Genomic DNA, 24,979 nt, shown 5'->3' on the forward strand with positions numbered 1-24,979 from the left:
CACCACCTCTCTGGGTAACCTGTTCCAGTGTTCCACTACCCTCGTTGTAAAGAATTTCTTCCTCACATCCAGCCTGAATCTCTCCTCTTTTAGTTTAAAGCCATTACTCCTCATCCTATCACAGGAGGCACTGCTAAAAAGCCTCTCCCCATTTTTATTATAGGCCCCTTTTAAGTACTGAAAGATCAGCCCACAAAATAGACCAGTTACGAAACAACAGCTGTGCAGCTGTGAAAACAATGGAATGAAGGCCACAGTTTCAGGAGTACTCTGTCACAAGCTGTTTATTAGAACTTCACTTTGACAATAAATAAGGTATTTTCCAAGCAATCAAAATGTAATTATTTAGAAAGTTAAACAACTGAAGTTTTCACAATGCATTTTTTGTATATATACATGATCTACTGTATTTTAAACACCAGTTCATCCAGACCTGTACAACAATAGGACGTCCATTTTTTCAATTCACACAGGAGGAGACCACCATGACACATCTTTAATCTGGAAGCAGTGTGTGTAAAAATAATCCAAACCCATATCAGCTTCAGGCTGGATAGTACAACTGTTAGGAATAACTTTGTTCATCAGACTAACTGCTGAATTCAAATTCAGATATATGGCTTACCCTGGAGCAACAGGGCCTTTTAGATTTATGGTTTTAAAGGACTAGTAAGCTGCTTAATTCCAACAGTGCAATGTAACCATTTGTAGTTTACTGTTCTGCTGCAAACCCTGGTGTGCCCTCAACACAAGTGGCACAGAACAGACTGCCATAGCGGATGATAATTTTCAATGCTGTAACTCTCCAAGTAAAAACTCTGGACTTCAACTTACTCTTAATTATGAAAACATCTTTCAGTTTCGGTCAAATGAATTAGCATTTCTTCACTTAAATACTCAAGACATGTAATACGCCTTAATAACACTTCTAAGAGTCAAAGTTAACTTCAAAAGAATGTTCCTGTTAAATAAAGCACCAAGTTTTCCCCATGTGTTTATTCCTTAAAGAAAGACATGAGGTGTTTAAAACATTAGTTCTGCCAGGAGTTGCAATTCAAAAATGAAGTTTAATTCTTATGGTTTGATCAAAGCCACGTTTCCAAAGTGAGCTTTCCATATCCTGCACAACAAACCATTTTCTTTAAGTGCAGAGGTCCAACAGTTATGCAGCTGCAATCGAGTTATCATCTGCCTGACGACCCTGAGGCTGTGAGAAAATAAAGACAGAGAATTACAACAGGAAAAATAAGACAAACAAGAAACCCCACACAAAAGACTAAGGCTGTTATGAAACTCGCTTTGCAATACATTATGTTGATCAATGTAGCTCTAGTACACAAGCATAGCTTTGTATGTATTATTGGTTTCCAATAGTAGCACAAACACAGAAGATATCCAACTGAAACTTCAGTTTGGCCCACTGAATACTTGTTAGAGGCCTCCACTCCTTAACTGCCCTGTCAAATGCCATCTCTGTACACATTTGGACAGCTTAAGACAAGGCCTGGGTGATCACAGTTCTGAGATTACCACAGTATAAAAAGCTGATTATTATTAACAAAACAGGAATGAAACTGACAGTTTCTTGGAGGAATTTTAAGCAGAGTCACTAGAGATGGGACAGAGCAAGGAGGAAGTTTCAAAGAAGAAAAGGCATCCTTAAAATAAGGGGGTTTTGAGGTCCTGACAACTCCAAAACAAAAGCAAATAATTCTGAAGCCCAAGAGATTCCACAGGAGTGTTGGGTACACCATGCTTTTGAGGAACACCTTTTGTATCGACTTCGGAGGCCATCTTGACAGCCAATCTATAAAAACCACTGACAGATGGCATATATAAAAGGTAAGTTCTGCTCATCTCTTTTGGCTAAAACAAACTTGAAAGCATGCCAGGCCCGTTTCCTGGAAACAGGATTATAAATGCCTGAACAAGTCCACCTCAAGTCATATAAACAAACTCTTCTGGCTCCTTGCTTGCTAAGAGTCTAATTAAAAGTGGAATACAGTATTCTGGAGACAGAAGTAGTGGCATGAGAAAGCACTGTTTTGGGCATCTGGATTTAAATGACTCTTAGAAAGTCAAAAGAAGCCTGTGATCTGTTTTTCATGACACACTGAATTGTTTTCAGAGTTGTATCACTTAAGAAAAAAAAATAAATCTAGACTGAGTGATTCACCAAGACAATGTGTTTTTAGAAATTATTTATGGAGGTGTGGGATGCTGCTGTGTTTCTGAGCCTAGTCATGTGGGTTGCTCAAACACTTTCTTTTCTTCCCCCAGAAGCGCTACAAATTATGGTATTAAAGTATGGTATTTATCTCACTCCACTGTACTCAAAATACAGACAACTTTAAAACTCATATTACAGAGTAAGAATTGGAATACCAAGCACAGGCTAAATGCATTCAGTTCCCTCATTTAATTGTATCCAAATACCTGTTGTACTTAAACAGATTTTCTAAGGATTTTGGTTGATGACAACAATGCACAACCCAAGACATTTCAAAGCAAATAACAGTTAGAATCTGGCCATTTTAGTCTGCTTAGAAACACCCAGCTTTGAGCAGAACTGGAGGGTCGTCCCTCAAAACTGAGCAGCCCCACAGGGACCCGTTAAACACACAGCACTTCTCACAGTCTTACCTTTACAAAAATGTGTGTTGGTATGAATCGTCTGAGCAACTGGTTAGTGAAGTTTGGGAATCGCAGCAAGTTTACATGAAGAGACGGTAACTGCTGATATCCAGCCATCAGAGGATAGAAGTTGTATAACATTTCCTGCTCTGTGCCAGGAAGGATTTTTAATCGGATCTTAAAAAAGAAAAGAAAAAAAGCCACAACCATAGATAGCTTCTGTGACCAAAAGCACTCCTCCGTTTACTTTGTATTTATACAGCTTAGTTCCTGGAGTTGGAAAGGATACAAGTGCTCTCCTATTCTAGTTGAACTATTGCTTCTATACTGAAAAAAACACGTAACCCATAAACAACATGACAAGCAGCTCCTAGTCAGGCTTCCATTTAGCCCTTCTTTAAATGGAGTCTGTATCCATGCATTCTTCCAGACAGGATTTACCATAAACATCCATAAACAATGAGTTTGTGCTTTCTGCACATCGGTGTAGGTCTAATCAATGTATTCTTCACTACCAGAGAAGACAGCAGGATCAGCAGACGTGACAATTTTGTACCTGTTTAAGGCCAGAGAACATGAAGGCATCACTGGGTTCCACTGACACCTCCACATCCTGGACTAAGTTTGTCTTATTCTGCAGGTGGTATCTGACTGGTAGAGATTCTCTGACTCGACCAAATGATGGCAGATCTTTGGAAAGAAAGTAAGTAATCTCAAAAACAAAATACATTTTAAAGTTCCATACATTAAAAAAAAGAAAATCTATTGCAAACGGCAGCAAAAAGTTTGAAGAAAAAAATATAACAGGTACCTAAAAAGCATTTCTGACAAGATTTTTCATAAGAAAAGCTTAAAGAACAAAACACCACTTCATTACAACTTTTCAATAACACTTCTTCAACACCTAGTTACGAAGCCCTCAACTGGCAACACTGTCCAGGAATGCTAACTAGGAAGTCACTTGGGTTGCTGCTAAGTATTTTCAGCTTACCAAGACCTTATCAGACACAGTCAGAAAGCTCCTTCAAATTTTAACAGGAAGGGATGGTGGAAGAATTTCAGTATAAAGGAAACCACACTGAGGAAAGCATAGGAATTCTGAGTGCTCGGTGAGCATTCACTCCCCCTCTGCTCTTGTGCAGGTGAAGTGCTAGTAGAGAAACAGTTCACCTTCCCGCCAGCAGCTCCAATTCTCCAGGCTGTTTCTTTCCTGGGCTGCAGCCAGGGTGTAGCTGGATGGCACAATTGTTGCCATAGGTATCTAGAGAAACCTACTGGGAAGGCAGCATCAGCAGAAGTAACACTGGCCTCTGTGCCGCCATGTAACACAGGTCTATCCATTGATGGCTTTTAAGAGAATGTATGTGTGTCTACCTTCCAGTTTTTCCCTTGAACTGAAGGAGGGAAACAGGGCAAGGCTTTCAGCAGTCTAAGCAATGACAGTTTCTTTCACTAGCTCCATAATATCCAACATCAGGTTTTTTTGCTTTTTGCCACAGTAAATGCAAGCTCTGGATGCTGTAAAACTTTAGCAGTCCTAAACATCCTAACTGGGACATATATATCATCAAATTAATGTTACCTGCATTAACATGGAGGGGAATGCTCTCTACAATCACATGCGGTAGAGTAATGACTGTGCTAACAACAGGTACGCTTTCCACAGGTGAACTTCTGCAGGAGAAAGTCAAACGCAGACCATGTTGAAACTTAACATAAAGTATCACGTGAGTACACCAAAGGAACATCACTTACATGTGACTCAACTAAAATTTTCATAACTTCAGCGGTGGAAGGGAAAAAACAAATCCTTTCATTGGGTTGCTTGAGCAAAAGAAAAATTAAAAAAGTGCTACAGCATGGCAAAATAGCAAAAGGCAAGTAAGGAAACTAAACAGCTCTAAAACTAAATAAAAGCAAGCTAGAAGAAAGATACCTCAACATTTCTCTCGGAAAACTGAGTGAATACCTAAATCCACAATCTAGGGTGGGAAAGCAGCTTTCCCATTTAAGAAGTTTGCCTCTGCTATTGTAAAACTATTCCTTTCACTTGGCTTCTCAAGGGAAGTACTTCATGACTGGTGAAAACCAGGAGCAGATGGTGACAAAACAGCTTTGTAATTGACCTAAGACCTTACAAAGAGGAAAGCTTCATGGAATGTTAAAACCACAATCACATAATATTTATCTCTTAAATGGAATATGTATTTAATCAAAAGTCTAACAAGCTAAGCAGTAATTAGTAAGGTCCGAAGTCTGGACAGTGCTTGCTACAGGAAGATCCAAAACAAACAAATAAACAAAAAAAAAGACCAAAAAAAAAAAAGAAAAAAGCACCAAACAAAGAAACACCACCCTTCCCTTCCCCACCCCCACCAAAAAAAAAAGCCCAAACAACAAAACCAACCCACCAAAATAAATCTAAAGAACCCACACCCAACTCACCATCATCCCTAAACCCAGACCAGCTTACTTCCTCTCCCCATCCAGCCCCATATATACTTACCTCTTCCAGGAAATGATATAACATCCAGTTGCTACTCCACTAGCATTAGTGACTGGAGGACATCGAAGGCAAAAGCACTCACTGGCACTCTCACCTGTCTGTAAAACAACTATCAGCAAGATCTGGTTTAAAATCAAAGCATAATCATTACTGCAGAAGCCACCAAGTCTAAAAGTCCAATATGACAAGTGTTCAGCCAGAAAGGCCTCTGAAGTGCTCTCAAAAGTATACCTACAGAATATGTAAATTTAAAAAAGATCATGAAGTATCACAACACACAGATCTATGAAAATTTACTTGCTGAACGGCATCATAAGGCCTGTCATGTACACAGTACAAGTCATTGCAAATTTAGAGTTCATACACACCAAAAAGCACAAAATAACACCAGTTTAAGTTCTACACATCTCCCACAGCAGATTCAAAGGCATAAGATAATCTTAGTTTTAAAGCACGATAAACAACAGACTTTTTTCCTCTCCCACCCAAGTGGATGAGAGAGGAACAAAAAATATCTACCAGCTTTACATTTTTACTCTTTTTTCTTCCTTTTTCCTCCTCTCCACTTGAATGGACTGAGAAAAAACTACGTTTTCCCTTAGACAGTTATTAAAAAAAAGTACTCAGAAAAGATATGTTTCAGTCATTCAAAATTAATCGTTAATCTCTGTTAAGTCTTACAAGGAAGAAACAGAAAAAACAAATAACCCAACCCAGAAGGTGGGCAGCTGAATAGCTGGTATCTAAGGGGTTTCAAACCTCCTGGCACAAGCACAAAGTGCCAGAGTTGAAGATGAAATATCATAGTTTGAAAACTAAAGGACCTGGGAAATAACTGCTTTTTGCCAGGTAACTCTCGAATCCACACAGGAACTAGAATCTTACAAGTCCTTAATTGCATGGGTGGACAGCTGCCCCACCGTCAGGCAGCCATCCAGACTGCCTCATTTTATTCCCAGATATGATAGAATACACACATTTTCATATCTCTGGCTCAACAAATGCAGACATTTAAATAATAAGTTATTAAACTGTGTTAGTATAAAAAGATGATTACTTTTAACTGTTCTTTCACAGCACACTCTGTCTAGCTTCACATTTTTCAGTTTCATGCCTGCAACCATGGACATGGATCACACTACTACATCGTAGAGGCAGCATCCAAAGGCTAATGGGCTTGCATTCCAGAAAGCATACAAAGCCCATAAACACTGGAAATACTGAGTGTCTTTTCATTTGGATATCTAAAACTTTGTGTATCAGAAATACTTTCAGATGCTTTCCCTTACATCTGTTATAGCTAGAATTTTGGTTACCATCTACTGATTCAAGTCTATTTACTTGATCTAGTGAAGAACAACTACATTTGTATGAACTATTGTTTAAGTTATGTTCTGGCAAGCAACTATAGTATTAAGCAGCTTCCTTCTATTTAGAGTTTGATAAGCAAATGGTTTTTAAGATGTCCCTCTTATTCCCAATTTATGCAAAAAGTATCCTTCTGATACAGAGCATAATTTAAGAAAACTTACCATTCTCCACATAAGATTCCAGTTGATCTACTGGTGTCATGAAAGCTGATAGCTGTAGCTGACTGGTTACAATAGTGAGAGGCCAAGGAGAAGCACTCAGGATGTCTGTCATCAGTAAAAATGGTATATCTGCAAATATTCTGTCCAAGTGCTCCAACTGTGAAGACAGACACGAGCTCTGGATATTTCTAACTAAATAAGGCACAACTACTGAAAATGGTGCAATTTGAAAATAACAGCAACTTCTTAAACACATACCTTTGTGGAGACAAATTTGACGGAGACATCAAAAGGAAATACTGTTTCTATTGTTACAGTTTCATCCTGCATAGGTAACAAAAGCGGAAGGAAGAAGAGGGGAAAAAAGTTATGTTTAGTTTTAGATATGGCTATTTATGTTAAAGGTTACTAATGTAAAGTAACTTTTAATCATCATTGTAAAAAGTCCTCCCCAGGACAGAATGTATCTAAGATATTAAATATGGAAAACTTGTCTTCTGATTCTGGTTATGAAACTGCTCACCCTAAACTGGGCTACCATACTGCTGATTTGGCATTTTTATTGTCTACTAGAAAGGTTTCTAAGAGACTTGGAATTACAGCCTTTAAATTGAGAATATTTCTTGCATTTCATGAATGTATCTCCAACAATTTCATGAATGCATCTCCAACCTCCAACAACTGGTGCATCTTTACATCCTACCCGGTGACACTTGCAGAGGATTTCTTTCCCCTCAACGATAGTGTTGATTAAGTAAGAAACATAAACCAGAAACATCCTTGCACCAACTGTTCCACAACGAATGTATATTGGTTTTTCCAGCTGCAAAATAAAGGAGACAGTATAAGTCAAGCTATACCTAAATTATATTAATTAGGCCTAGAGCTATCCAAACTTCTTGATCATCTTACTCGGCCCAAGAGGGCAATAGTACAATGCCGTCTACATGAAAAGAATCTCCTATAATGCATGATCTTAGTCACACAGTGAATTATTTTAATCAGATTAGTACAGCTCCAGTTGTTCCACTACTACTGCTTGTCTGCTAGTTAACAGTACAAGAGAATCATTACTGTATAATATATGGTACATCAGCTTCTAATTTACTAGTCACAGTTTCAGTTTGGTGCAATGCAACACCTGCACATTTGATCCTCTACCAGGCTGAATCACACTTACTGACTATTATTATCTACTGCTGTTAGGCAGTACATTTAATTAATAATTAAGACTAGCCTCTATTTCATTTCTTATCTCCCACATGTATTATCAATCCCAGAATACATCTTATTCCCAAATGTAGTCCAAAAGAATATATAGCTAAAGAAATGCTAAACTACAAGTTAAGTAATAGGTAAAATATGCCATAACTATTTAATTTATTGGCTCAGATATCTGAACTAAACACAGATCCTTCTATGAGAGCTTTTTTTTGGTTGATCCCCATTTTCTTAAGTGTAATATACAAATAAGGTTTTAAGCCTTCACCTTTTCCCCTGGTTGCAAGTCTCCTACAGGAATATCAGGAAGCAGTGCAGGAAAGGAGTCATCGCATGCATCTGTTGCACAAAGAGTCACCTGAGTTTTCTGAGTCAGGTTCGCATCTTGCCCTAGGATAAAAAACAGTCTTTCATATTCACACAGGCTTAGATCACTGAAGCATGAAAGCAGTAACTAAAAATAGTAAGACATCAATCTCAAGAAACAATGAATGAGGAATTAACATTGTTCATATGGTTGAGGGAACTTCTCAAAAGTACCAGCAGAGGACGGATTTAACATCTTGAGTTTCTTATGTTGGAGGGTTCACATCCTGCAAGGATTGTGTTTCATCTATTTATACCAGTAAAAAAAAGAATTCATACCTAAATAGTGCTCCCGAACCATATACAAAATACAACATGATTATGTGATTCAAGCTTTTTTTGGTACTCTATATGAAATAGAAGTTTCACTGTACTGTGATTTTTCTGTTTTCAGGAGCATGACTAAATGATTTCACATCTTTATAAAATTGTTCTTCCAAATCTGCACTGAAAATACATAAACTCAAACATATGAATGTTAACACCATTCTTCAATCAGAGGTTGATTAGACTGCGGGCATTACTGCAATCATGTGGAATAACTTTCAAAGCAAAGCAAGCCAAAGAGTTGAATCTGAGGAAAATATTTTGCCTTCCCTACAAATGAAATGTCAAATTTCAATAGTTTTCTTAATGTAATGGGCAAACACACACTGACCTTGCATATCACAAGTTAAGAGTCAAGATCAAGAGGGAGAATAAAAATAAAAATCAAGACCAACTATTAAACACTACTTTAGAAGCCAAGCCCGAACATTCAATTAAACAAGCTTAAAGAACTGTACCACTGTACAGGGAAATGTGGTTCCATTTCAGAGTTCACAGCATATACTGCATCCTATATGCTAGTATCCTAAAAATATTTGTGCCTTTTTGGGTAATTGCTACAAAAAGGCATACCAAAGATAACATTTGGACTTCACATACTGAAAATTGTCAGCAATTAACTACATACAGCTAACGAAGACTTAGACATACAACACTTGTATTTTTTCCTTTTCATTCAAAGGAATACTGTCTCAGGTCTCCACTGCTCCCCAAAGTTCCATTTGTTTAAAAAGCAAACCACATTGTACAAGACCGGGAAAAAAAGCATGGGTGAGGGCAGGAGAAAACCCATGAAGACTACACTTAGAAAACATTTACCTAGAACTGGCTAATACCTTCATCTCAGCAAGGAAGAGATCTGCTGCTTGGGAAAAGGATGATTTAGTTATAAGCAAATTAAGGGTTAGGAAGGGATACAAAAGCTTCCACATTTTCTTTCAACCTTGTAAAGACTTATCTTTTGAAAAACCCACATAAACACCACTGTCAAGCAGTGGTTAAGATAACCATAACTGAGTAAGAGTGTTCATTCTTGTTCTTACCACTAGTACCTCATAATTCCCAACCTTCACTTTGGTTTGGCTCTTCATTACTGCAAGAGTGCCATTTACTGTATTTCTCTGCATTGCATCAAGCACAAGGAAACAATTCAGAGGCTACTGGATTAAAAGAAAATAAACCACAAATACCTGGCTTTAAACCTGCTGTAAGCTTAACATCTTTGGCCACCGTCTCCTCATATGACTGGACTGTCACAACCAAACAATACATTTCATTTGTCAGGGCAGGAGGTTCATGACGAAGCTGAACAGAAATGTTTGGCACTCTAGAAATAATCCTTTAAGAGAAAAGACTCAGTTATTACACGTTACTTAAATAACAAGTTTTTAAGCCTATTCTAAAAACATCAAAACAGCCTATTGTTTAAGAGAGTTCAGAAGATTAGGATTTCTCAGGAAATTTACAATGATACATTATATATATTACCAAGTTTTTACTCACATAGTGCTTGCCTGAATAGTTAAACTGTCCCAGTGCACTTCACTATCTGGAAGCCTAGGTCTTCGCGTGAAGGAACGTGCTGCCTGCAATGCTTCTTGAGATGAAGCAGCATCTCCACCTCCTCCACGCCAGTTCAGAATCACACATCGGCCAGATTCACTTCCCAGGATCAAATCCACAGAGGTGATCTGATTAACACAAATTTAGGCACATACTGATAACTTTGTCTTCAGATCACCTACCATAAAAATACAGTTTTCCAACATATACAGGCACAATGATGATGTGTGTCACTATAAAGCTTCTCGAAGCTTTGCAAGCTGAAAACACCTCACCACTTTATTCATTTCATTTAATAAAACAGTGGTGGGAAAAGTATCCATGTTCATGTGTGTGCAGTGTATTTTGTAGTTTCTTACTCTCCCATAGTGCTATACCACCCCTTCCCCCTCTTTTTTATTATTTTTAAAGATGTTGCACATATGAATAAAAACACAAACTTGAAGCAATACTTCAGGTTTTGTGAAATTTTTTTGCTTTGGAATTGTTAATAAAACTTCCTTAATTTTGGTACTGAGGTTCAGGAACTCAAGTATCTGGAACTGCATTGATTTTAGTAACTGGTGCCAGATTAGAGGCAGCTTTGTAGTTTTGAGTTCTTTGTAAGCATCAGCAAGAAGGATGTAAAACAAATTGACAAACCTCAATCTTCTTTCCTACATCTTCAGTTTTTGCAACAAATTTGAAAGTGAACTTTCTTGTTTTGCCAGGGACTAAGCACATTGTTCCTTGAGATGACTGTTCTAGAATATCACTTTTTTGATAGCCTTCTTCTACCACACAGTATTGGTTGTAATCCTATAATGGAGGAGTGGGGAAAAATGTTGATAAATCCAGACTTCAGACATCTTTAGAGACTAATGGTAGCAAAGCAAATATTAAGGCTCTGTGTTACTGGATCAGACTATATGGGTTCTTGTTACTTTTCACACTACTGAAGTTAGACTTATCAAGTAATTACGACGCAATTCTTTAACACATAACATCCATTATATTAATGTAACTTCATGCAAGAACATAAAGAGAAATAAGAGATTAAAATGATACTTCTGAAACTTTAGAAAACATTAATAAAAACCCAAAGATACAACAGATTAATTAATCAAACTGCATTGGGAAGTTTTAGCGCAGCATCAATGTACTTGTCAAAATTGATAAATAATGCAAAAAGAAAAACAACTTTCCATCTTCAATATTAACAAACTTTTGGAAAAGAACTTTGGATTTTTTTAGGTATTATTCAATTCTTATGATAAGCTATCACTAGGTCACAGGTAGATAGAACATAGTTACCTGATTATTGAAACTGATGCATAGCTTAGAAAACCTTATAGGATGAGGACAATCAGCTCTCAAGTACACATCAAACTGCACAGGAACATCAACATGAAAACTTGGAGCAAGAAATTTTGCTTTGCATTGCACTGGAATTAAAAAAAAAAAAAAAAAAGAAAGAAACAAGAAACTCTTGAAATAGTTGTGTTAGGGATTGTTCTGTGCATACTCTTTAAAACTTCCATTTGTACGCAAGTGGGACAAATCTGGCTAATAACACTGTCACAGAAAGCCACTTTCCAGCACTTGGCCGTAACTTTTGCAGAGGAGAGGAGACAAACGTCTAGCAGAAAAAAAAACAAAACAACCAAAAGACCCAACCCAAAACAAAACCCCAAAACAAACAAAACCAACAACCCTGTACACTTAGATACACTTCTTTTGTAGTTAACACTCCCTCTCATGCCCCCTCTTTCTATGGGTAGTATTACTTTGCATACATTCTGCCGTTTCCTCAGGGTCCTACTTCAAAGCATGCCAAATTGGCAGAAGTCTTTCAAAAAGCAGGGATTCCACCTTAGTAATCCATATCAGGGCTTCCCTCATGATTTCTTATCTTACTATTTAGATGAAGAACAGAGCAGTCCTGAAACAAGAGCTTCAGTGTTGGTGGCTTTAACACACACTTCATAGCTTTATATTTTTTCCTAATTATTTAATTTCAAGATGCAACTACATAAAAACTTATGATCTGGTGTTAATTTGAGTTCTTACTTACCAAACGGTATAAAATCTTGGACTTCTATTGTAAAAACATTACTGCCTGCCAAGGAAACACGGTCACCCCACAACTTCTGTGATGCTTTCACAGCCGCAGCATCACAATCAGGCTCAGGATCAGGGCTTTCATTCTGTATCCAGATAGAAGATTACAAACAATAAGAGAGGGCTCCCAAACAGTGACCACTCATATGATTTTTTAAAGGGGTAGTAGTTTTCCCACTTACCATTAGAACTTTTATCAGATTTTTTTCTATTCGAGATTTCTGATCTTCTTTAAGAGTAGATGCTAGCAAACAGAACAAAAAACAAACATTGCAAGACTGAAGCAAGTCCCCTTACTATTTTTTTAACTTAAAAGTAAACCTTTTCTTTAGATTGCATCTTTCAAAAAAACCAATACATTCTGGGGGGAAAAGTTCTATCATCTATCTACCAGTAATAAAGGATTCATTCAGTTTTCAGAACTTCCCCAATTTTAAGTGTTTCCTCTTTCTTCCACTGGAACCAAATAAAATATTTTTTGTTAGACAAGCACTTCATAATCTATTGGAGGAAAATCCCAATAGAATAATGCTTATTCAATAATGTTATTTATGTTTAAAACCAGAAGGAACAGTAGAAAAGTCTGGAACATGCAAAGAAGCAAATCTGGATAACATTAGAAACAACAACGAGAGAAGGTGACTGAAGAAAGAAAGAAAGGACTAAAGTAAACACTCTTCTCTTGAAGATCACAAAAGGTGGGTTTGTCTCACTAGCTATTCTTTAATACAAAGCACAGTAGACGCACTAGCTAACAGAAGATGCAAACCCATTTTTACCACACCTACTCCAATAGTGCTATTAATTAGCGATTCAGGGCACAAACAGATTATTTGTACAGAAATGTCAACTAACAGACATTATACAAAACACAGGACTTGCATTATTATTGTGCAGCCACCCTATGTCACATTTTTTTCCTAAAACACACCACATACATATTTCATCAGCAGAGTTCTAGAAAGAAGTCCAAAATAAACACATTGAGATTTTAAAGCCCAGAAAAATGGTGCTAGCTTTGTTACTTGCTACAAAAACTGTTTTTTTTCTTTAGCTCTATTACAGTTCTTCCTCCATCGCTAAGCTCAGCAAGCTTCTGTTACATTACTTGAACAGTCTCAAAGGAAGCTCTGTGCCTCAGATATCCTGACACAGGCAATTTAAATGCAATGAATTTTATAAGAGCAAGAAAATTCAACTCCCAGCGTATGAGAGAAGGTAGTAAAAATTCACAGGTACACAGATATTTTGTAGTCAAAACATCTAAACTACTCTAAGCACCATGCCTGACGATGATTTGTCAGACTTCCAAATACACATACTCTAATTTTTCTGTATAGGCTGAGTATATTTCTTAAAAGAATACCTCTGCCCAGTAGCTCTAAAGAGTATGTTATATAATCTTTCAGCTGAGCCATCAGATATGAACATTTGAGAGCCGTTGTCAATATGGAAGTGAGAAGAGTCCACCATCCTTCACTGCGATATTCACACATAACATAATCCAACAGCCTGCAGTAAAATTCAAAGAAAAACAAGTCATACACATCAGTATTTTTTAGAAGCTTGCACTTATTTGGTTATCATTAATACAAAATTCATCTTCGCTAACACAAATGCTAGATTGAAGTCTACTGTTTACACACAGCAATGACTTATTGAAAACAGCATAAAATTACTGTAAAGAAACACATTTACTCCACCAATTTTCTATTTCAGGGTAGAAGAAGAGACCAACAAGAAAACTCCTTTGTCTTCACATAAAGAACTTGAAAACCAGCAACTAGACAGAAGAGTCTAAGTCCAGCACTGCATTAAAAACACACTTTACTATTGACTACGCAGTAAGTTTTGATCTGCTTATCCTAGCCTATCTTCTCCTCCATGTAGCTTCCAGTCAGTCAGTAACAGCAGTAAATGCACCTCTCCTACCTCAAACATACTCCCTTTACAACATGTGAAATTTGAAACGTAATCAATGAAAACACTGCAGGACTCCTACTTAACACCAACTTGACCGTTCCCCCTTAAAAACCACAAAGTTAAGACACTAAGCATAAGACACATCCTTCAGAGATGGTAGCTGTACCTCAGCACTAAGCTCTCCTAGCTCTGTAAACATTAATAGCAGAAAACTACACCAATGAAAGCAATTCCTTTTCCTAATTCACTGGTACATAAACAAAAACTAAATTCAGCTACATTTTCTTATTATTATTTTTTTTTTTTAAGTTTTGTAACTACAAATCTGTAATTAAACATAAGTATATTCTCATTGCAAGTTTCAGAAATCACTTCTGGGAAGGACAGAGAGAGCACTCAGTGAGCTAGAAATAAAAAGTTTGCCCAATAAGGCAAATCCTCACAACAGCTTATATCAGGAAGTTTTTCTACTCTAATAGCTGACTCATCATATCTGTTTTGCTGTCTTTAATGTAAGTGGAGTTCCTAGGCTCTGAAGATCGTGCTTCAATCCAATTCAGCTAAAAGGAGCAACTTAGATGAGCTTCCAACATTAATCCATAGTAATAAGACATGGGGTCTCAGTGAGAACAACAGCATGTAAAGGAAGCAATGCTGGATGATACTCACTTCAAAGCTTTGGCATAATCTTTAGCATAGTAATATTCTTCTCCCATTTGAACCACTGATCAAAAGAAAAAAAGAAATCCAGATCAACACTGAAAGTCTTTGCAAAATTAATTAAAAAAAAGCATCTGATTATCTATACTCACTCAAATGACTTTTCATTCTTGGACATTTGTATTTCTTGAACTGCGCAACAGCGTTACTCAACAAAGTGATGATTAGCTCCTAACAGATAAAAAACAATTACTGATATCATTAAACATGCAAACATTTGAATGTTAGAGAACAATTTTAGGGGCTTTTTTGTCGAGTAAAACTTACCGAGTGAAGGACATTCTTCTCTTTCAACTGTAGGGCTAAAATCCCCATCTTCTCCTTTTCAGGATCAGAAAGATCAAAGCCTGCATAAGACAGGGAAAAATCCATGAAATCGGAATTTTATCCAGACCCAAAGGTAACTGTTTATGTGGCGACCTATATGCAATGCAAGCTCCAACTCAAGCACACTCCAACTCATAAACATTCTTTTGCCTAGGAAACGGATACGTCACTTTAAGAACTCATGCATCCTCGACGTTCTAGAAGGGAAGTTCTGGAACAACAATCTCGCCTTTGTTTAAAAGAAGTTATCTGAAGCTACCCAAAACCAGCAAACTACAGTAAGACAGCCCAGTCTTTCAACTGCATCTATTAACATTTAAATTGCATATGTTAAGACAAATTTGTAGCCCTTTCCCTATCTGATCTCAAGTAAGATTTCAAGCTGATGTCTCTAGCAGTAGAGAATGCCAACATATGAAGAACTGTATAGGGCTTTAAAAGACCATGAACTTTTCCTGGAATCAAAAACCATGAATGTATTAACAAGTAAAGTTTCTCTTAAACTCTTTAACCTTGGCAGTAGATTCTAACTAATTTTGCTTCCTGTAAGTAATCAGATACAGTGGGCATCAAGAAAAATATACTGGAAAAACACATCAGTAAATTTTCAGGTATCCAGAGATGTAGAAAGTTGGGGGGTTTTGTTTGTTTTTTTAATAATTATTAATTATTAATCAAATTAAAAATAAAAAACTATGATTATATTAACAAGTAAAGTTTCTCTTAAACTCTTTAACCTTGGCAGGAGATTCTAACTAATTTTAAAACAGTAACACTTGAAGATAAAAGAAGTTAGATAGTACTGTATTCACAGTAAATGGACCAAAGTCTTTAGAAGATGGCAATGATAAAGTAGAAAAGCCCAAAGGATACACAGAGAATAAAGAATAGGAGACTAAATGGAGAGGAAGAAAGGGAAGTAAAACCATAGTCAACAATGAAGATCTCAGAAATGCATGTGCATTCATACACAGCCCAAAGCTGTACATTCAAAGTCGAAATTTCTGAGAAAACATTCTCCTTTCTAGGAAAGCCATAAATCCCTTTATTAGATTAAAACCAAGGCATTGCACCCTCTCAAACCATTTCAAAATCCAAAAAGCTTTTTCAGAAAAAAAAAAAAAAAAGGCACGAGTTCCTATCTACAGGTGACAGGATACAATATGGATGGCAAGTTAAATTTGTAATAGTCGTATTTCAGGCATGTCTTTACTTTTGCTGCATCCAATTCTCCACTTTCTCTTTGCAGGCGTGCATTTCACTGCAGCACGCCAATTATTAAGGTAGCTTAGGCAGCAACAGAAACAAGGCAGCAGCAGAGCTTCAGTATGGCCTAACTTTACTGAAGACCGGATCCTACATAAACCTGAGGTTCCTTTTTCTGTTTGTTACAGAGATCAAACACACTTCCTGTGCTTCCAGCTGACACCTGTTCAAGTCATGCCACCAACTAACAAAAGAGTGAGGTCCCAGCCCTGCGTCTATCTCAGTGGAAAAGGGAGCACATGCTGATGCCGCTAAGTCATCTGGGAAGGATCAGCACCTAAAGAAGTTTGTCCAAACTCCATAGACACAAGACACAGAAACGTACTTAATATTCCCTGCCGCCATGGTCTTTGCCCATAGAAGTCAAGCATCCCAGTTTGCGTTTCCAGGGGATCTGGACTCGGATATATCACAGAGGACTGTAAATTCAGCAAATATAGTAATAAAAAAAAAGGGTTCATGTTTCATTTTAAAGCATGAAAAGTGATTTGATGCTCAAATACACATGCACATAAAAAGAAATTAGCTTTAGAACATATAAGCTTTCCAGCCACCTGAATAAAAATAGTACTTCAGGAAACCCAAACATTTAAATACTTCTCATTCAGTCTGACATTCTACTTCATTCACCTCAAATACGGTTAAAGAATAATCCTTTTTAATAGTAGTTCCTAAAAACAAATGAATAGCACCAACAGGAACAAAGACATTTTTAAAAAGTCAGGACACGTCAGCTGGACAGTAACTACATACAATTAGCATGTACGGTTAATCAACTGCAGAGATCAAGTTTCCATGGAACCCCTTCTCCCAGGCAAGTTTCAGAAAAACCTAAAACAACCACCATCATCCTCCCCATACACACATTTTAATACTAATGCTCTTGTTTCTCTGCTTCCTATAAGTAATCAGATACAGTGCACATCAAGACAAATATACTGGAAAAACAAAACGCATCAGTAAATTTTCAGGTATCTAGAGATGTAGAAAGTTTTGTTTGTTTTTTTTTTAATAATTATGTTGTAAACATGTCAGAATTATTTGTAATAAAATAAATAACATGTTTGTTCTAGAGGAACTTGTCCAATAGATAACAGATTTGTGTAACATCAGAAAAAAATAAAACCCTCTACATATCCTTTGCTTGGATTTTTTTTACATATTATGGATTATTCCACCACCATTTGAGACTAAAACATTAGCTAATTTACTATCTGGTTACTTGCAAAGCACTTTTGCCTTCCCAACTTACATCATGGCTACAAAGCATACTTGCTAGTTGTTTCCGTTCCTGTGCATAGTAGGCTGCCTGCTGGTAATAGAAACCTGGATTCTGAGTTTGAATTGCTGTCAATCCCAGTTTAATTGCTTCATCAAACAAGTCACCGAAAGCCTGAAACCTATAAAAAACAAATCATAGCCAAGATTATGCCCAGAACACAGCAAATTGAACTGAAAGGTGCACATGTATTAAAAGTTCTGGTTAGCCTTAAGACAGACAACACTTCTCTGAAGTTTCACTTCCAAGTTCGTGGCTGCATGTGTCATACCCTGTTCATTCCCAGAAAAAAAAAGTCAATAATCAATGCAAAGCAGAATAACATCATACAACTCTTATGATCTAGTCTATCTTTCTTAGATAAAGAGCTCAGAATTTGTATCTTGCCCAGACAACTGAACTTCAGAAGGCTATATAAAAGAACTAAACCAGCAACATTACTAAGCAAAAACGTACTGTTTAGACATCCAGGCAGCATGCTCAAAAGCCAGTTCTGCACTTCCTATTTTTTTCTTGCACAAGTCAATATGTTTCCTGAACTGAGCAATTGCATCCAGTGGAGTATTATGCTGAAAACAGAGGCGACAGATCTAAAAGAAATCAAAATAAGAGGAAAAAAATAACTGTATTGGGGTGCTAAGGATTACCTTTAAAAGAAAAAAACCACCACCCCCCCCAACCATCAACAACCCACCACTCACAATACAGCCAAACAAATTTTACATATTTCTGAAGAACTCAAATAGCATAGAAAAGAGGGAGAAAGAGAGATGTAAACCATAATGCACTACACCTGAAACCATGTGGCCTCTATTTCACCTAATGTTATTTTTCTTCCCCTTCTCCCCCAAGCCATCAATGAAAGAGTTATGTACTCAAATTCAAGACAGAAATGCAGAGCCACTAGGAAGGTAATTCTGTTTGAAGCCTGCAGATGGAATTTGATGGAATCCAACTCCAGTACTGTTGTAAACAGTAGGATAGTTTTGTTTTACCTAAGAGCCCCCCAGATACCACAAAAGTATTGTCTGATTCTTAAAGACTTACTTTCTTCTTCCTAACATGCAGTAACTGAACTATACTGGCTTAATCTTTGCGAGAAGACACAAATATTAAAAGAAACAAGCAACCCTTGTTTTCATCCCTCCCCTCCCCCCATGCACAGAGTGAGAGTTAAGAGTCTCTAAGTTTTTCAGACGACTGCATCTCAGATGAACTCAAATCCTTTAAGATACTCCCAAACTTCAGCTAAGGAACTTTCTTTCATGTGGAATTCAGAAGACTTTGCAAGTCTAACTGGTACTCTACTAATACCTGTTTCTAATCCATCTCCTTAAAAGCAATGTAAAATGTAATGTGTAAGGGTTTCAAATGCATCTTTTATTGTTTTTAAGTAAAGGTTGTCAAAGACTAGAAGTACACTTGTTACCTTGTAGTTTATAAATCCTGCCATGGTCTTGATTTCCAGCATGTTTGTTTCATGAGACCTCAGTTCATGCACAAGATTATAGGCAGTTCTGTAATTTCTAAACAGGAATACTTAAATTAGTGTTAAATCATACAAGATAATGAAGTTTCGGAATAGGATTACCAGCAGCAGAAAACAGCCTTACAATCAGAGCATTCTTCCCAATGAAAAACTCACCCCTTGTATACATGTTTAAATAATTCTGCATTCAAGAAAACATTTATTATAGTCAATGGCTTAGAAGTAATTTGGGGTAGAGAGGAGAGAGGAAGATTACATGAGTCTTACTTGAGAGCATTCTGAGTATCCTGTTTCAGTTCACTGAAGAATGCTATTTTGAACTGGTGTCTAACAAATAAAAGCTGCAAAACAGAACCAATGTACATCATTCACAAACATCCAAACATATCTGTTACCTACAAAGCACATAAAGGTGATAATTGTAGAGGCTGACATAATACCACAGTTGATTTGAAAAATTGACTATGCAACCGTTTCCTAATAGTCCTCTCTGTGACTATGATATAGCAGTGATGTTTCACCAGGATTTAATCTATTCTAAGCCTTTTACCCTGGAACAGGGGACAGGCTTTGGAACACCCCAAAAACTCTTTACACCAACAATGTCCATTGTTGGTCTGGAGCTTACCACTTGGATTGCAGCTTCCAAGAGAAGGAAGCTGGCAATTGCAACAGAACATTGTCTGTCTGAGGAGACAATTTGAAAAGCAAATGTTAAAAAGCTAAACTAAGTGCAACTTTGAGTTTGAAGTATCTAATGGAAGCATTTCCCACAACTTATTCAGATACTGCATTCACATAGGTTAAACAACATAGATAACGAAATAATTGAGGTTTTTTTTAATGGGAGGACATAATTTTTGGGCTGTAGCTTTTCCTCTAAGGAAAATGTACGAAAGATAGATAAATATAAGAACAAAACCAATCAAAATGAAAGTAAGTTGCAGAAAATAAAACCAGGTTTACTTTCTATGCTCAGAGAAAGCATCTTAAGTTGGAAGGAGGGGGAATAAAAATGTTCAAGCAACAAACAACCCTTATTTTAATGTTTTAACATGCAATATAACTTGCAAAGTATTTAAAAAATAGGGCAACGTTACCTGATGAGTGGTTTTGTTCAAGAATTCCTTATGAGACTTAACTCTTCTTATTTCTGTATAATAGTAAGTCTGTGCATGTTCATAGAAAGCATTTTCCAACCTGCAACAAAGTTGCTCACAAGTTACATCAAGTTTCTCCCCCACACAAAGAAATTCTGAAATACTTCAGAACAAGTTACTTTCAATCATGCTTATTTTAGGGTTCACAAATTAGCTTCAGGTATTACTAAATTCTCCTGTAAGATGCCACACAGGGAAAGAGTGCAGACAAAAATGCTTCACTCAACACATCACACCAGGGTAGCACAAAGTATAAAAGTAGGTTTTGGTTTTGAAAGGCCGTAATAATTTATTTTAAGATGTATTTCCAAGAAATGTAAAAAATTACTGTAGTTCCCTGGATCCTACTTCTGGCCCTTCTTATAGATGGGTGTCACAACTGGCGGAGTCAACTGGGCCTCCCCAGTTAGCCAGGGCTGCTGAGAAATGATGAAAATGGCTTGGTGAGCACTTCCACCAGCTCCCTCTGTACCACTGGCCCCACAGACATGTGGGTGTCTAAGAGGTATAGCAGCTCACTGATCATTTCCCTTTGGATTATGAGGGCTTCATTCTGATCCTCATCCCTATCTCCCAGTGCAGGGGTCTGGGTACCCAGAGAACAAGTGGTTTTACCACTAAAGACTGAGGCAAAAATGATATTAAGTACCTCATCCTCTTCTTCATCCTTGGTCACCATATTTCACCCTGCATCCAATAAGGGATGGAAATTCTCCTTATGCCTCCTTTTGTTACTAACATATTTATAAAAACATTTTTTGCTCTCATTTATGGCAGTAACCAGACTAAGTTCTAGCTGGGCTTTGGCTGTTTGCATTTTCTCCCTGCACAACCTCACAACATCCTTGTAGTCCTTCTGAGTTGCTTGCCCCTCTTCCAAAGGCAGCTACCCTACCTCCTCTATCCCTTCTAAAGAGTTTATAACCATCCCTTGCAGCACTCCAGCTGTGCATATGTCATAGGCTTCCTGCTGCACAATGGTTTCCACAGCTCCTGTCTGTTGCCCATGCTGTATGCATTAGTGTAGATGCACTTCAACTGGGCTATTTATCCCTCCGCCTCCTTTTGGGAGGAAAGCCCTAATTCTCAGGTGCTTCCATGGTTTCTAACCTAACTTTTGCATCTTTGCTATAACATGGATCTCCACCCCCTACCTAAGCCGAGATAGCAGACTGAAGGCTGTCACTAGCATACTGCTCCCCAAACATTGGCATGCTGCCCCTAGGCTTAATTCTAGTAAGCCTGGTTTTATCCCTTTTCACCTCCAAATCCAGTTTACAGATCTTTCCATAAGCCCTGCTAACTCCTGTGCAAAGATCACTTTCCACCTCTAAGATGGGTGTACTCCATCTGTTGCCAGCAGGCCTACTGTCATGTAAACCAATCCATGGTCAGCAGAGCAAAACAGTGTCTTACAGTCACTTACCTTATAATATAACCAACAAGATGATCAGTGTGTGGAAGTACAAAGAGGGATTTTCCAGAAAGGTCACATGCATTACATAAAGCTGCTGCCCTCTCTGATGCAATAACATCTTCCCCTAGTGAAGTGAAGGAAAGCACAAGTAAGTGGTATACAGTGCTGCAATGTCAAACTAGCTCTAAAAGCTTGACTAGTATGGTATGGAAAAACGTAGGATAGATAAACCTAAGACCACATTCTTTCTTCCTACTTCCACAGTATTAGCTGCTTCATCCAGCAGAACACATTACAGAAACTTTCTAGGAGTGGCTTAGCTAGCAACAACCTACAAGTATGACATAAGATTTTCATCTCACAGAACATGAGAATGTGTCTTGAGAAATACAACAGCATCCAGAAAAGACAAACATGTATAGCAGGCAGAGAAAAAAACAAAAAACAGTTTGCCAGACACTAGAAAGTATGCAGCTACAGCCAAGCAGCAGCACTACGGAAACATAAGGTTATAACATATCACATTTCACAGATCCACTTAACTCGCAAAATTCAACCATTAAAGCCGAGTTAAACCGAAAGGCTTCTGTAGGTACCAAATACCCTTCCCTCTAGGTTCTCATTGCTTTCACAGCTTTTCCCAGTCTCAAGCAGGATTTAAAATGGCAGTTGCTTACAAGGAGGCATGTCCAGTGCATTACACTGGCAAACCATTTTTGATACCATGCATCAAAAGATGGACTTGAACTTCAGAGGAAAACGTTAAGGATAAAAGTATCAAATGCTTAGAGCACTCTTTCTATCTGTACACCCTCCTGCAGCCACAATACATTTAACATATGTAGATGACCTTAGATTAAGAATGCAGATAATGTGACAAAGGATATCAGTCCATCAGGCCCTCTGAAAAATGAGATCGCCACAACCATGCAGAGAGATTTCTAGTACCTGGAGGTAATGGTGTTTTTTTCTGAATCAAAACCACAGCAACTTTCGTATTTCTTCCCTGCAAGCTTTGCCTAAAATAGAAACAGCACAGAGTCAAGGTTTCATTTCTTATTTCTGAATAATGAGAACAAAATGAGATTTCAGTCTAGATGGAAGCACTGAAAGAATTTTATATAGAGGAAAATAAACCTGAATACAACAACATGCTGCACCATCCACAGAATGCCATGTCTTCTTTTTTGTTGAGATGGGACAGAACAGCTGTCCTGACTTAAGTAAACAAAAGTTCAGGGGTTGTTTTTACTTGAGTAGCTTTTATAAATAAGGTATTAAAAGATAGTTTCTTTATAGTCAGTTGTACATTACAAAGCAAGGTTCAAGTTCCCTTTCATTTGTGTCTAAGAATATCTATATGTTTTAGCATACACGAAGCGTTCTGCAATTTGCACTTACCGTTAGCTTGTAATAGAATCATAGAATAGTTAGGGTTGGAAAGGACCTTAAGATCCTCTAGTTCCAACTCCCCTGCCATGGGCAGGGACACTTCACACTAAACCATGTACATTATGCACTAAGTGAAAAAGACTCTACCTGACAATTTCAACTCTAGTAGCACATTCCAGCTGTTTTTCTTTCCATTGTGGCTCATCCCAGTCTAGTTCATAGAACACCACCACAAGTGCTGGAACCAAATTCAGGTGTTTGTTCATCCAACCAGTCTTCAGGATTCCTTTTGGAATATACCATTCATAGGATGTCCTCTGAAAATATTGAGATTATTAAACCAAGCTACCAAATCTATTTAGAGATATTTATAGCAGGAGGAAGGGAACTGCCTCTACAACTGTCAGTTGAGAATATGTCTGTCATCTTCACTTTAACATTGTTCCCTTCAAGCCCTTGCTTCCTATTAAACAAGACATACCCCTGGTTACCTGGCATTAGGGCCCGATGTCTGAGATATCAGCAACAAAGAACAGACTCCAGGTAAACTGGAGAAAAGGGTCAAGTTCAGAAACATGTTTCACAAACTTTCATCAAATATTAGGCTCAATTTAAAACAGGGCTCTCAAACTGAGCCAGGAGAAACCAGTCTGGATTCTTGCTGTTTGCCAGCATCACAGAGTAACATGGTTTTCCAAGGGTGGAACCCATTGACATTGCTTTTTAACTGCCACTGCAAAGCAGAAAGTACGGCAGAGAGATTCTTTCTGCTGCACTTCATTTGGTTAAAGGCTTTACGTTTTTCCCTGAACACAGTGATTTTAAACATCTAGCTTCTCCAGAGTTAAACTTCAGGTTTCACTAAAACTCGAATTTTAGAAGCATACCTCAAAGCTTGAGGTAGAAGTACATCATACTGACTTTCCCTGCTTCTGGCTTACGAGCTAAGGCACCCTGGTTTCCCAGGCATCCATAGCATTCCATTACAATGCCCTTGGCCCTGACACTTCTTCCTCAAGCTCCCAACAGGGAGGGAAGAGACAGCAGAGGTCCGGCTACCGCCGAGCAGAGCGAGCGCTGCTCGGCTGTCTGCAAACCAGGCAGAGCAGCCCAGCCCTTGCTACGGCCCTTCCCCCACGGGGAGCCTCCAACTCCCGCACATCCCGCGCCCGGTGCTGGCCTTTGTTGCACAGGCAGAGGCTTGAACCCGGCCAGGACGGGACCAGCCGGGGCACACGCCGCTCGCTACCTTCGTCCTGCACTTGGGGTACTCGTGGTCGCCGGGGAGCACTTTGAAGGAGATGGGAACGCGGTCGGCTCTGCGGTTGGCACAGAAGGCGTCCCACACGGCCCGGTGCACGGCGTTGTACACCACGTCCAAGCCGGTGAGGGTGACAAACGCCATGGGCCGGCAGCACAGCTCCACCGGGAAGTCCCACTGTGTCGGGGTCATGCTGCACCCAGGCAGGCGGCCTGCGAGGCGGCAGGAGGGCAGATCTCAGCACGGTGCCTTCGCGGGCCAGGCCGGCCGCTCCTCCGCGGCTGCGGGAGCTCTCCTCCTGCCCCGCCAGGTGTTGGCACAGCGCAGGGCCCGTCTCTCCCGCGGTGCCGCTCACGGCTGCGGGCTGGAGCTCGGGACAGGACAGCGCCAGCAGGGAGGCGCCGCGGGTAGAGCGAGGGAGGACCGCCGGCCCGGGAAGCGAACGCCGGGCGTCGGCCAATCAGAGAGAGGCCACGCAGATACGTCACTGGCCAAT

The 24,979-nt window shown here is 38.5% G+C and overlaps 1 protein-coding gene across 3 annotated transcripts; it reads right to left on the minus strand.

The window, feature by feature from the left end:
* Nucleotides 1–266: 266 nt before the first annotated feature.
* Nucleotides 267–24,821, minus strand: TRAPPC11 (trafficking protein particle complex subunit 11). 3 transcript variants are annotated; one of them, XM_057420287.1, is made up of 29 exons: nucleotides 24,472–24,821; nucleotides 23,370–23,539; nucleotides 22,779–22,849; nucleotides 21,840–21,954; nucleotides 20,354–20,453; nucleotides 19,521–19,594; nucleotides 19,194–19,290; nucleotides 18,221–18,354; nucleotides 17,738–17,885; nucleotides 16,811–16,904; nucleotides 15,160–15,239; nucleotides 14,985–15,063; nucleotides 14,842–14,896; nucleotides 13,616–13,761; nucleotides 12,432–12,493; nucleotides 12,203–12,335; nucleotides 11,443–11,573; nucleotides 10,792–10,947; nucleotides 10,090–10,277; nucleotides 9,777–9,925; nucleotides 8,162–8,283; nucleotides 7,376–7,495; nucleotides 6,931–6,996; nucleotides 6,673–6,829; nucleotides 5,141–5,249; nucleotides 4,217–4,308; nucleotides 3,191–3,324; nucleotides 2,644–2,811; nucleotides 267–1,207 (listed from the first exon to the last, which is right to left on the minus strand). In XM_057420287.1, exons 1-29 carry the CDS (start codon nucleotides 24,673–24,675, stop codon nucleotides 1,163–1,165), a joined length of 3,399 nt encoding a protein of 1,132 aa, XP_057276270.1. In that variant the 5' UTR covers nucleotides 24,676–24,821; the 3' UTR covers nucleotides 267–1,162. The 3 variants fall into 3 exon arrangements, with proteins under 3 accessions (XP_057276270.1, XP_057276271.1, XP_057276272.1); XM_057420288.1 differs by lacking the exons at nucleotides 267–1,207; nucleotides 2,644–2,811; nucleotides 3,191–3,324; nucleotides 4,217–4,308 and having other exon boundaries at nucleotides 5,141–5,238; XM_057420289.1 differs by lacking the exons at nucleotides 267–1,207; nucleotides 2,644–2,811; nucleotides 3,191–3,324; ... (2 more) ...; nucleotides 6,673–6,829; nucleotides 6,931–6,996 and adding an exon at nucleotides 7,016–7,314 and having other exon boundaries at nucleotides 7,345–7,495.
* Between the last annotated feature and the right edge of the window lie 158 nt (nucleotides 24,822–24,979).

This window comes from Pezoporus wallicus, unplaced genomic scaffold (assembly GCF_028554395.1).
Source record: "Pezoporus wallicus isolate ANWC-B61680 ecotype Strahan unplaced genomic scaffold, APGP_CSIRO_Pwel_v1 contig_5552, whole genome shotgun sequence".
Classification (NCBI taxonomy): Eukaryota; Metazoa; Chordata; class Aves; order Psittaciformes; family Psittacidae; genus Pezoporus; species Pezoporus wallicus.